This window comes from Miscanthus floridulus, chromosome 17 (assembly GCF_019320115.1).
Source record: "Miscanthus floridulus cultivar M001 chromosome 17, ASM1932011v1, whole genome shotgun sequence".
NCBI classification, from domain to species: Eukaryota; Viridiplantae; Streptophyta; class Magnoliopsida; order Poales; family Poaceae; genus Miscanthus; species Miscanthus floridulus.
The window spans coordinates 45,145,914-45,159,088 of record NC_089596.1 but is presented as its reverse complement, the minus strand read 5'-3'; the positions used below and the strand labels follow the sequence as shown (position 1 = coordinate 45,159,088).

The following is a 13,175-nucleotide window of genomic DNA, read 5'->3' as shown; positions in this document are numbered from 1 at the left end:
TTGTGTGGTGTATGCTAGTTGTAGGTTTGAATAATAAAATGAAAATCTAGCATGCAAAGGTTAATTAACTAGACTCATGCTCATATTATGAAAACTAGACCCTTGCTTCTAATGTTGATCTCACAGGGTATTCTAGTTTTTATGTATGTCTAGTTACTCATGGTGCTAAGGATGGTATATTGGTGCACTCCGATTGGTATCACGCTTCTAAGGTCCATCTTTTATACCTTAGCATCATTTGGTAGACATTGTCTCCTATATTTCCTATCTAAGCATATGTGCAAGCTACAATCCAAACTCTTAGCACATATCTAGGGGGAGAAATTGCTACCATATGGGATTCATGAAACTTGTCCAAATCCTTTTACACATGGTAAATATGCTTGGGCAAGCAACATTGATTCGATTAAATTTTAATTCATATCTTTGTGTAAGGGTTGTCATCAATTACCAAAAAGGGGGAGATTGAAAGCTCTAGTTTGGTTTTGGTGAATTGATGAAACCCTAAGTGCTAACCTAGTTTATCAAAGTGATTATGAGATATGTAGCACTACTCCAAGTGGTGAAGCAATTGAAGATCATGACTTGATGATGGTGATGCCATGATGATGATCGAGTGCTTGGACTTGGAAAAGAAGCAAGAGAAAACTAAAAGGCTCAAGGCAAAGGTATAAGTGGTAGGAGCCATTTCATTTCGGTGATCAAGACACTTAGCGAGTGTGATCATATTTAGGTTCGATAGCCGTACTATTAAGAGGGGTGAAACTCGTATCAAAATACGGTTATCAAAGTGCCACTAGATTCTCTAACTCATTGCATATGTATTTAGGATCTAGTGGAGTGCAACACCCTTGAAAATGGTTGTGAAAATATGCTAACATATGTGCACAAGGTGATACACTTGGTGGTTGGCACATTTGAGCAAGGGTAAAGAAGATAGAGTTGAAAAGGAGTTAGTCGCGGTGGTTCAGCATTCGGTCAAAGTGATGTAGCTCGATACTGGATTTCAGAAAGTGATCGGACGTGTCCGATCGCCACACCGAACGCGTCCGGTGTGAACCAGTGAGTCTCGGGTTGTTAGTGCTAAAATTGATCGGACTCTGGGAGCGTCCGGTCCGGTATGATCGGACACGTTCGGTCGTCCCAGAGCAGCTATGGGAGCTCTCTAGACTCGACCGGATGCTGTGTCTCCCGCATCCAGTCCGGTGTGACTGGACGTGTTCGGTCAGCCTAGAGCGGCTCTGGGAGCTCTCTGGACTTGACCGGACGCTGAGTTTCCTACGTCCGGTCGTCCACATCGGACGTGTTCGGACGTAGTTGAGTGCGGTACTCATGGCAGCAATGGCTACTTCATTTGAATGGGACACGTGGTGGTCTGGCAGCGACCGGACGCGTCCGGTGCACACGACCGGTGCATCTAGTCATCCCGCAGTCAGCCCAATTATTGAGCCAACGGCTCTATTCGTGGGGACTCTCTATTTAAGCTCACTCTCTTAACCATTTGCATTGACATAGCAACCTTGTGAGCTTAGTCAAAGCCCTTCCACTCTTCTCCATCATTGATTCTTTATCTTTGTGAGTTTGGGAGTGAATCCAAGTGCATTGCTTGAGTGTTTGCATCTAGAGGCACTTGGTGTTCGTGTTCCGCTGTGGGATTCTTTTGTTACTCTTGGTGGTTGCCACCACCTAGACGGCTTGGAGCAGTGAGGATCATCGAGCGGAGATTGGTGATTGTCTCCGGCTCCTATCGTGGTGATTGTGAGGGGTTCTTGACCTTTCCCCGGCGGAGAGACAAAAGGTACTCTAGTGAATTGCTCGTGGCTTGTGTGATCCTCATCTTGTGTTGGTTGTGCGGCACCATATTGAGGGTTTGGCGTGTGATGCCAATTAGCGCGTAAACCTCCAAGTGAGTGAATCGCCACAACGAGGACTAGCTTGCCGGCAAGCAAGTGAACCTCGGTAAAAAATCATTGTGTCATCATTTGATTCTGAGGTGATTGGTCTTCATCGGTATTCATTCTTGTGATTGATTGGTTTATTCCTCGACTTGGCGGTATAACCATCTTACTCTATCTCTTTATATTACCACAAACTAGTTGTCAAGCTCTTCAGTGTAGCTAGTCGTGAGATCCTGTTACTTTGGTTAGTGTGGCTCTTTAATTAGCCTTTGAGAGCACACTATCTTAGTGTAGTGACATAGCCATTGTGTGGATTAAGACTATATAGACTAGAATTGTGGTAGGTGGCTTGCAATTTTAGTAGGCTAGCGCAACACTTGATTCGCCTCATAATTGTCTAACCGGTTTGCTAAGTATTGTTGTAGAAATTTTTAATAGGCTATTAACCCCCCTCTAGCCATTAGGACATTTCAGGGAGTGACGGAAGCCTCCGTCGCGCCGGTACGTGATGTTGTCGCGGATGCTCGCCGCGAACAGAAACGGCTCCTGCGGCACCCCGCCACCACGTGCAGCGCCCGCATGTTGTGCTTGCGCACGTCCTTGCCAGATAGGACTATAGGAGCACGCGCCAGGACGTGGGCTCGTAGAACCGCTGCACCAGCGCTAGCAGGTTCCAGCGGCTAGAAGCACGCGTCCTTGCTGAGTTGAAGAAGCACACGTCCAGCAGTAGGTTCCAGCGACCAGAAGCAACGCATCGCTTTCGCCACAGCGGGACTATGGCCCTGTCGGCGGCTTGGACGAGACCGACGAGGCGCCGAGGATGACGCAACTGCCGAGGGTGGAGCCGAAGTCGGCCTTCCACTTTAGGAGCACGCCATCGTCAGTGCCAGCTCGATGTGGAGGCGCCGTAGTTGAGCGGAGCACCTCCGAGCGTGAGTGGTGGACTGGTGGGAGACGTCCGCGACGAGGGACAGGATATGGCCGAGCGTGTGGCGATGCTGCCGACCAGGATGCGCGCGTTGTGCACGAACGCGCCGCGCCCGCAGCTAGTGCCTGGTGCGGCGGGGAGCCCGGTACAGCGAAGGAGGAGGAGGGTGGCGGGTCGTCGGGATGACGCAGTCGACGCGGACGAAGCCGGAGTCGACGAGCAGCATGAGCGCGTGGAAGCGGCGCGAGACGAGGGCGCAGCTGCCGAGCGCCTTGATGTCGCGGATGCGGTTGAGGACGTCTCGTTGCAGAGGCCCTCCTCCTCCATCCCACGCAGGTTACAGGCACACATATCAGGATCGAGGAGAGGGACAGGACCGGGCGGGGCGAGAGCCGGGACGGCAAGGACGTGCGCTAGCACGGGCGCTGCGGCACGTGGTGCCGGTGGTGCCGCAGGAGCCGTTCCTGTTCGCGGCGAGCGTCCTCGAGAACAACCCGTAAGGGTGCGATGGTGTGACGGAGGCTACTTTCAATTACTTCTGTCGCTTTATTTTAATGGAATATTATTTTTAGTTCACGGTTTAATTTTTTTGGTGGTATTTTACAAGGACACAAGCTTTTGATGGTATTTTAGTAAATAGCGATCTTTCCGTGCTAGGCAACCAATTTTACCATGTTTTAACGTCTGAGCGAAAATAACTACCCGATGCAACGGCATTTTTGTTAGTTCCATCCAAATCGCCGTCGGCGTCCCGCGCTGGCGCCGCCCCTCACCCCGGCACCCCGCTGGCGCCGCCCTGCTTCGCATCCTCCTCCACGAAGACGCCGTTAGCTGCAACGTCCCTTGCCTATCAGCGTCCGCTCGGCCTGCTCGTCCCTCTCCCCGCCGGCGCTGCCTCGCATCTTCCTCCTGGACTAAGCCGTCGCTACGCCTCAAGGCTATGCCTCTGCCTCGCCCGCAGGGCGCCGTCACGCCTCCATCCCCAAGAGCAGCCGGCGGTAGATACCAGAGGGGACGGCGGTGTCGAATGCGTGCCAGCGGATGGCGGCGAGGCGGGTCGACGCTGTGCTGCTCACCGACGCCCAAGGCCTCCTCTCCGGCATAGTCACCGACAAGGTGACTTCTCTTCCTTTTTCTTTCTTTTTTCTGTTTCAATTTGTCTACAGTTGTGCAAGCTTTCTATCAATCTGTCAAACATATTGTAGTTAGCAATCAGCGCAAATGGCACAGCAACACAGATCTAAAAGATGGAATCTAGCGTGATACATTCCCAAAAAAAACAAAGGGGAGAGGAAGAAAGGAAGAAATCAGCGTTTTACCCGGAGCCAGAGATTGCATCCAAGGAGTTGACGGAGGGGATGGAAGGCCGAAGATGAAGCTCATGGCGGTGGGTTTTTAGTTTTGTACTGTTGGATTGATCTTGTTAAAGATGAAACTGTTTCTGACTTGATGACAAATGTTGACAAACAAAATTGATAGGGGCCCGACCAACTGTTATAATCAGTTAGAGTTCCGCATATGTTTGTACAATGCAGTTATGCAAAATTTGCCTAATATAAGTATTTTTAGCTGCCTCTGATCTGAAACTATCTGCATATATAGGATTCAAAAAGTTGTTTGTTTAGGTGCTTGCATTGCCATGATTGTTTTTTTCTGTTGATGAGTTCAATTCACAGGTCCCATCCAACTATAATGAGTAATTTTTATGAACTGATCAATCGACTGGCTCACTCCATTGCCTTGTTCCCTCTTAAGTGGATGAATGCCAATACATGTAGATTGTTCTCCCAAAGGTCTCTAATCAGCAGGTATCATTTATGTATTTCATGCTATCATTAAAAAATGTGTACATTTCCTGGTGACCTATGAGTCCTTATTTATTGCTGATTATTTGTGGGCAGCATGATTTGGTTTAGGGACTTTGTTATATGGACCTTGGGAGTTATGATTTTGGGCATCGAAATTTGTCTATATGATACATGATGATGTGCTGTCTGTCTCTTATACTAGAAGCTTGAGGGATATGAATTTGTGATCCATGGATTTTTTATCCCCTGCTGCACGTATATCTTGGAATCTGATTTTTCCTCATGATGATTTGTCAGGTACCTTGCTGAGTTCAAGTCAGGTGCAGAGAGGAAGGATGCTGCAGTGAGGACCATGAATGCTTACAATGCTGCTCAGGTGTGATCTTTGTGTTCATGTCGAAAGGATGACTGTGCATACTTGTTAATTGTACAAACAGTAGAGATGACATTGAAGTCGTGTCTGTTAATGATCAGTAATCTTGAAAGCAATGTAATTTGGAATTATTTTAATTATTACATGTTTGAAGTGTATCTTGCTTTCTACAATGCTGAGTTTGTATTTCTCGGTTAGGAATGATTACCAAAACAATTATTACAAAACTTTTCTTAATGTCAGTTGTCGTGCTGTATGTTGCATTTCCTTTTTGATCCACTGAATTTAATCTTATGTACAATAATCACAAAAAAGGGACTTGTCTAAACTGTAGCTGTAATCAACCTTATGACATTTGTACTGTTTCAGGCTTATATGTTCAAGTATGATTCAACGCACGGTCCATTCAAAGGCTCCATAAAGGTTGTCGATGTGTCAACCTTGGAGATTAACGGGAAGCAAATCAAGTTACAAGCAAAAAGTAAGAATAGGAGGGTCTCAGGTTGCAAAGCCTGCCTGCTATGCTCTGTGTAATATAAATGTTTATTCAATAAAGTCAGGCAGCTAGCAAAACTGAATATATATTGGTTTGTGAACGTGTCTGGTCCTTTATTGAATGGTTACTTGGCTAGTAAATTTAATCTTTGGTGTCCTCTGATATTCTATTCTGGTAATGTCCAACACCCAAGTTCCAACTAGTCTCCTGTGTTGACTGTCTTTGGACATTAGTTATTGTGTGGCCTTGTATTGTCAGTGTAATGAATTTCTTATTTTCAGAGAAGGATATGATCTTCTCTGTACCTATTGCTAAGTGATCAATTTTAGTATGGTAGTGTTGTCCAAGCATGCCACATATATTGATCAGTTTCAGCATTCCACGCTTTTAACATTACTAGTCTCTGATGCTGATTAGAATAATAGTTTTATTTCTGATATCCCGGATCTTGATATGTTTCGTGTTGGTATGTAAGTATATGATCAACCTTCTCCACTGTGTAGGTACTGCATGCTGGCAGTGGTAACAAAAATGCATTCAAAACACTACTGCGGTAGAATACAATCAGGTTAGATTGCTTCCCTCTTGGTACGGACAATCAGGTATAGTCAGCATCTGGTGTGATTCGTTTTTTACAAATTTCATGCAGTTTGTGCAGGCGATCTAGGATACTAGAAACTTTGAATATGGCTCGAATACATGGAAGCTAATGTTTATTTGGAATTCTAAGGTGCTTGTGGTCTGCATTGTTTGTATTCTAACAATGATAGGAGGAGGAGGGTTTGGCTTTGGTAGACAAGGATGACTATTCATTGCTCTGAATTTTGTTTCATTTGATAAATTTTCTTAATTAGTAAACCCTGAAAGGGTGGTTCCAGGTTATCATTATAATCACCAATGACCAATGTCCCTTTCCCCCAATTTTTTTGATGGATTTCTGATCCCGTAATTACTTTGGATGAATTATTTTCAGCTGCTCCATATGATGTGGCTTTCCTTAATTACGCATGCAACCGAATGATTCTTTGTGTTTGATAGAATCTTGCTTACAATTACGTGAGATCCCTTATGATGGCAGTTTGGTTCAGAATCAACTAGCTATGCGACCACTATACTAGCAGCTTTACTATTACCTTATGCAATCTTGATAAAATTATAGTTTACATGCAAGTGACATTCAAGTGTAGTGCTGAACTCTCTTTAGTCTTCACTGTCTGTTCAGATCAGTAGATGCACCAGTAGCATTTGCATGATAGATTACATGCAAGTGACATTCAGGTGTAGTGTCGATGGTTTAGCTGGGGTCATGAACAATTTTTTGTGCAATCTGTTGCGTGCACCACTGCATTTTTCCCATTGGGAAATAGAGCTTCGGTTGCTTGATGCCATAAATGTACCATATTGTTGCAATTTTATTTTATTCCTTTGTAGTTCTGTTAAGTGCCAGAAGGCTGATATCCTGATAAGTTTGCTGACCCTAAACACTAAGAGCAGCCGCAATGTACGTAAAAAGCGATGCTTGTTTTTTCTCTCATGTTTGGAGCATCGCTTTCTCCACTGCAGCATCCGATGCTAATTTAGAGAAAGCAGGAATCGAAGCTTCAATTGCTTAATGAATATAATATTATTTGTTTGTTTGATGGCAGTTAAGAAGGGCGGGCCTGGTGCAAGCGGTAGAGTCTTACCGCCTGTGACCGGAAGGTCCCGGGTTTGAGTCGCGGTCTCCTTGCATTGCTCAGGCGAGGGTAAGGCTTGCCACTGACACCCTTCCCCAGACCCCGCACAGAGCGGGAGCTCTCTGCACCGGGTACGCCCTTTTTTATGGTAGTTAAGTCGAGCTGTTGTATTTTATTGAATATAGGCCCCACGCTGAATATCATCGATGCTTGCCTGCTGTCCATTGCAACTCCTTGTGATTGTGCCTGTATATGTGATTTTGATTTAGGGGCACATAGCACAGGTGTTCCCCTCCCCCAACTCCCCTGCTATTTGCTTGTTCCTCTGCGGATCTCTTTTACATGGTTGGTATGCATCTCCTAGGGTTAGGTGCTGTTGTGGTCCGTGCTGTGTGCTTTTAATTTGCTCTGATTGTGCCTGTGCCTTGCCACCTGATTTTGCCTCTGCTACTGCTTACTGTATTGCTTTGTGTTGTGGGACACTCTGATATGTATATTTATGTTTTGAGTCTGATGTGTAGTGTTCTCTGCTTCATGGACTGGCCTGTCATATGGACCATTGTCTGCTTGGCACTTTGTTTACACTTTTACATTACACAATGCACAAGGTGATGACTGATGAGTGTTAAATATATATGGTCTTGGGCTGTTGCTATCGTAAACTTCTGATTAGTATAATCTTCGTGCTCAATTGTTAGTGGCAATTTGATTCTTACCCAGGCCTTCATGCCCATCCAGTGTCCCCATAAACACTTAAGTGGGTAGGGTGCCGCACCTCGCCACAACGCCTCAAAAATCATGCTTTTCGGATATCGGATTGTGGTAGTTAACATGTGTAAGATATACCTAATGACAGGACCGTTTTGTCTCTTTTCTTTCAGACTGCTTGTAATTGCGCTGATGTATTGTTCATTTGAGTCATCCTGTAACTAACTAACTATAGCTTGTTTATTTGCTTTTGGCATACCTGACATGAACTCGATGACAGTGACCAGTAGCAGGAAGATACATGCTGCCAAGCAACACCTAACAATGGTATGGTCTTCATGTGATCTTGTTACACTTGGGATTAATGTTTTGTCCAGTTCTCAGTCTATTGATATTATCCTTGTCTTTGCTTTATTATTAGATCAGTCTCTATATATCCTGTGCATTTTACAAATCCGAACACTATCTGGCTAACTGGTTGCAAACCAGTTCAGCTCATGGTAATACTGTTATCTATTTTTCACCCTTTCTGATTTTATTCATGCCATTTTCAGTTTTTTTTTCTCGAAAAACGCAGGAGAGCTGTGCTTCATTGTATTAAGAAGAAAGATGGGTTAAGAACCCTTTACAACACACACCACACACCACACTGTTTGACTGATTACATTCGCTCCCGTGAACTAGCTGCCGAGGCGACCGAACCATACATGCTAACTATCAGGGAGTGGGGCAGTCAGGAAGGACAGCCCCCGAGCACCTGCCATGCACCATAACCGGCGCTCCTCCCCTGCAGCGACCAAGGCCCTGGCGACACTAGGCGTTACCCCATCAGAAACACACCGGTTTCGGTGATTCCACAACGTCCAGGCCCCAAGGATTATTGGCGAATTTAGCCCTTCGTCTCACCATTCACAGCAGAACTTGTCTTCTCCCACCACCAATCAAAGGAACTGTCTGAAGGTTGTGGAGCTTGAACATGGAGCCCGACTTGCTGAAGGAGAATGTACCAGAAATGCCTTGCCTTGCGGAAATGAATGATACTAGGATATGGTTGATGGTCTCATCATGCTGATCACATAGAGGACATTGTTCAGGTTCAGGGTGAGGCAATCCTCCCCGCGCAAGACGATCTGCAGTACAGCACTTATTATGTGCAACCAGCCACAAAAAGAAACACCACTTGGCCGGTGCCCATGTTTTCCAGATCCGCTCATAGGGGACAAAAAGCGTGGAGCCGAAGAAAAAACCCTCATATGCAGATTTGGCCGAGTATTGCCCACTAGAGGAGAGTCGCCAAATATGCGACTCCTCAACTCCAGGATGTAGCTCAAAACCAGATAGGAGGTCCCAAAGTTGTAGAAAATCCACTATATATAGCCCCAACTGTGAGGGCACCTTGTATATCTTTAACCTAAGTCCGATCAGTGAGAGCTTCCTGAACAGTGTGTTTTTTAATTCTTCTCTTCAGAACAGTAGGATAGAGTCGAGGTGCAAGGTCCACAATGCACTGTCCATGGAGCCACCGGTCCGTCCAAAAGAGGGTATGCGAGCCATTGCCAACTTCAGAGATGATGGCCACCGAGAAAATAGAGCGCACGTGGTCAGGGACTTGAATTGGTAGTTTGGCCAAGGGACGATTGGGTTCTGTTTTCTGGAGCCAAATCTACCTCATGCGTAGAGCCCATCCAAGGGTCGTGAGGTCTCCCAGTCCACCCAACTCAGGGGGGCGGCAAACTTTCTCCCATGCAACTAGACAGTGCCCACCCTGTACATCTTTTTGACCACGCCAAAGAAAGCCCCACCGAATTTTGTCTATAGCTTTGATGGCCCATGGCTGGCAGTCAATGGCCATTAGGAGATAGACAAGCATAGCTGTCAGCACGAACTGAACGTGCACTTTTCGACCTGCACGCATCATTAGGTCCACCTTCCACCCAGGTAGCTGGTCTGCAATTATGTCAATAATTGGTTGGACTTGCGCTTTTGTGAGCTTTGTTAGAGAAAGGGGCAAACCCAAGTATCTGCAAGGGAATGCAACCAATGCACATGGAAGTAGATTCTGCAGGACAGTAAGTTCTATTGACGTTCTTAAGGCGTCGCCTAGGCGTCTGGGCGATTTTCCAATTGAGGTGTCGAGCTTGCCATGGCTTCCACGCGTATGGCGTCGCCTCACTCGCCAAGGCGTCAGACGGACGTCGCACGAGCGAAAAGGCAACGTGCGCTGGAGGAAAAGGTGTCGCGTGCGGGAACAAAAGGGGCACGCAGGAGAAGAAGGCGCCGCACACGGAAGGAAAAGGGAGGTCGCGCGTGGGAGAAACGAGAGTGATTCACACACCTACACCTCTGCGAGGAGGTGCCCCATCTGGAATCCGCGCCATTTGAGAGTGGGAGGGAAAGAGAGGGGAGAGGGAAAGAGAAGAAGGCGACGGAGCACCTGGAACCTAGCGGTAGGGCGGCCTCCAGCCGCGGCTCCCGTCCCCTTCTCGACTTGCGATGGTGGCCTCCACCTGCGACTCCGGTCCCCTTCTCGATTCACGACCTCCATCCGCGACTCCCGCCCCCTTCCGATTCGCGATGCCTCCACCGTCTCTGCTCATAGGTCTGTCTTTTCTCCCCTGTTTGCTCTTCCTTTCCCGCTCATAGGTCCGTCTTTTCTCCCCTGTTTGCTCTTCCCTCCCCGTCCTTCATCTGCTTTGCTCCTTCCGTTGATCTGCTCTGCTTCTTTGGTCTCTGTCCCCCTCCTTTGCTCTTCCTGCTCCATCCTTCCTCTGCACTACTCAGGCTGCTCTATTCTGCAGTTCTGCACTAGTACTTATAGCACTACTTAATATGGTACAGTGGTATTATATGCTAACAATTGTCAATATTAAGGTATAATTTGCTTCTAAATTCTAGTTGCATTATATGTTAAGATGTCTGTGAAAGCATCTAGGCCCCTAGTTGGGTTTCGGTGATTAATGACGACACGAGATTACTACGACTAACGTGTGTTTTACAGAGGCAATTTGAGTTAGGTCATAGTAATGAAAATTGATTGGGCAATTATGGTTGTCATGCCCTTGTCGATGGAAATCGTTTCGGTTTTCAAATGATGGACGACAACGTTAAGGACGGACTAGTTTTAAGTATCGTTTGGTGTTGAAGAGAAACTTAGAGTAGTTTAGGACTTTGTTTTTTCTTTGGCCGTACTATTAAGGGGGTATGGACTAGTAGCTTGACCTAGGTCAGTCTAATGGATTAGGTGTGGTGCACACTTGTCAAACTTAGCACTAGGTAGCTCAGGAATAGCCCTAAGATCAATTGGAGTCAACTTAATTCACATAGGATTTCGAGTTGGAAGTGAATGGATGGTCAAATGACTGTCTGGACGCTGGTCTAGTTGTGACCGAATGTTGGAGGGTGAGTCCGGTTAGCTCATTTGATCAACTGCAGTCATCTGGTATTGACCGGACGCTAGTCTGGTTGTGACTGGACGCTGGAGGGAGAGTCCGATTAGTTCATTTGATCAACTACAGTCATCTGGTACTGACTGGACGTTGAGTGGAGGAGCACCGGACGCTGGGGTGCTTGTGTCCGGTCGACTCCAGTAAGGTTCCAGAAATGACTTTTCTTGACCGGACGCGTCCGGTTGGTGCTGACCGGACGCTGATCAGAGTCCGGTTAGGGCTTAACGGCTCTCTCTGATACAATGGCGGGCACAACTGATTGGAACGTCCGGTTAGTCCGCAGAGTGGTGACTCAGCCTCCAAACGTTATGTTCTGAATGAGGGGGGTATAAATACTTACTCCACTCGTTCAAAGGAGGTTTCTTGCCCATTTGTTCAGCCGAGAAACACCTTTAGAGTGCAAGGAAGAGTAAGAGCCTAGTGAGGTGATTGAGATTTGATAATCTAAGATTAAGGACCTCATTAGTGCATAGGGAGTAGTAAGTGTGCATCCACCCTTCTCATTAGACTTGTCTTGGTCAAGTGAGAGTTTGTGCTTGTTACTCTTGGTGATCACCATCACCTAGACAGCTCGGTGGCGATTGGAAGCTTGGTGATCATCCGGCGGAGCTTGTGGATGACCCAAGTCATGCTGTGAGCGGTTGTGGGCGATTCACCGTGACGGAGTGTTAAAGAATCAGTCCGTAGAGAGCAATTGATCCTTGCGTGGATCAAGGGAGAGCTACACCCTTGCGCGGGTGCTCCAACGAGGACTAGTGGGGAGTGGCGACTCTCCGATACCTCAGAAAAACATCGCCGTGTTCGTTTCCCTCTCTTTACTTTGAGCATTTACATTTGAGCAATTTATTTCATGTCTTTATATTTCTAGAATTGCCATGCTAGAGTAGGATTGAAACCTAGGGTGTAAAACTTTTGTGCGGGAGAATAATAGAAACATATTCTAGGCACAATGGGTGAAATTGGCTAAGTGTATGGCTTAATTATTGCAAAAATTTAGAATTAGCCCAATTCACTTTCTCTTGGGCATCTTGATCCTTTCAATTGGTATTGGAGCCTCATGCTCTCAAAATTAGGCTTAACCGCCTAGAGCAAGATGTCCCACGGGGATGGCCCCTTCCTATCTTTGAGAGATTATTTTCCTTATTGAAAAATTCGTATGGAGGCATATCAAGAGGCTTTACATGTTGGAGTTCTTAGAGCCGCAACACAAGGCTTCCTAAAACCTAAAGATCCCACCAACTTTAAAGGCGATGAGGTTAACTACGAGAAGTGGAATGCAAATGCTAGAAACACCCTCTTTAGAGGCCTTTGCAAGGATGTTTTTAACCGTATGCGAAACCACAAAGACGTCCATGCACTATGGTCGGACATTTGTGCGCTTCATGAGAAAACCAAGAGTAAGCGTGAGGAACGCTATCATCTTGTGATGAAAAAGCTTAATTTATTTGAGATGCTTCCTAGAGAAAGTACCAATGAGATGTATTCACACTTGAATGTTTTTGTAGAGGAAGTCAATGGGCTTAGACTCACACAAATGCAACCTTCCGATGTTGTGAGAAAAATCTTGAGTATCCTCCCAATTGACAAATATGGGCATATTGTGACGGTGCTTCATCAAGGTGATCTTTCTACCGCTACACCAACTCAAATATTGGGAAAGATCAATGCACATGAGATGTACATGCACATCACTCCACAAGATGACTCTTCTTCCACCAAGAAGAAAGATTTGGCATTCAAGGCTAGCCAAGAGAAGAGGGGCAAAGCAAGAGTTGATCATGATAGCTCAAGTGATGATGAGATTGATGATGCAAGTCTTGCTCTCATGATGAGAAGAACCGC

General features: G+C 46.2%; 1 protein-coding gene across 8 annotated transcripts in view; it reads left to right on the top strand.

Annotated features, from left to right (window-relative positions):
* The first annotated feature begins 3,563 nt into the window (after positions 1 to 3,563).
* Positions 3,564 to 13,175, top strand: part of LOC136518442 (uncharacterized) — a 32,431-nt gene continuing 22,819 nt past the window's right edge. For 4 of the 8 annotated variants that reach the window (XR_010774492.1, XR_010774493.1, XR_010774491.1 and 1 more), the window contains exons 1-5: positions 4,523 to 4,634; positions 4,932 to 5,010; positions 5,377 to 5,488; positions 6,007 to 6,071; positions 8,168 to 8,214. Coding sequence is in view for 1 of the 8 variants with exons in the window: in XM_066512100.1 (XP_066368197.1) it covers positions 4,585 to 4,634; positions 4,932 to 5,010; positions 5,377 to 5,488; positions 6,007 to 6,029 (264 nt within the window). In the remaining 7 variants the exon portion in view is untranslated. Of the gene's footprint in view, positions 4,214 to 4,522; positions 4,635 to 4,931; positions 5,011 to 5,376; positions 5,489 to 6,006; positions 6,072 to 6,152; positions 6,264 to 7,149; positions 7,311 to 8,167; positions 8,215 to 13,175 lie in introns of those variants that run through there. The other 4 variants (XR_010774495.1, XR_010774490.1, XR_010774494.1 and 1 more) reach the window with 4 other exon arrangements.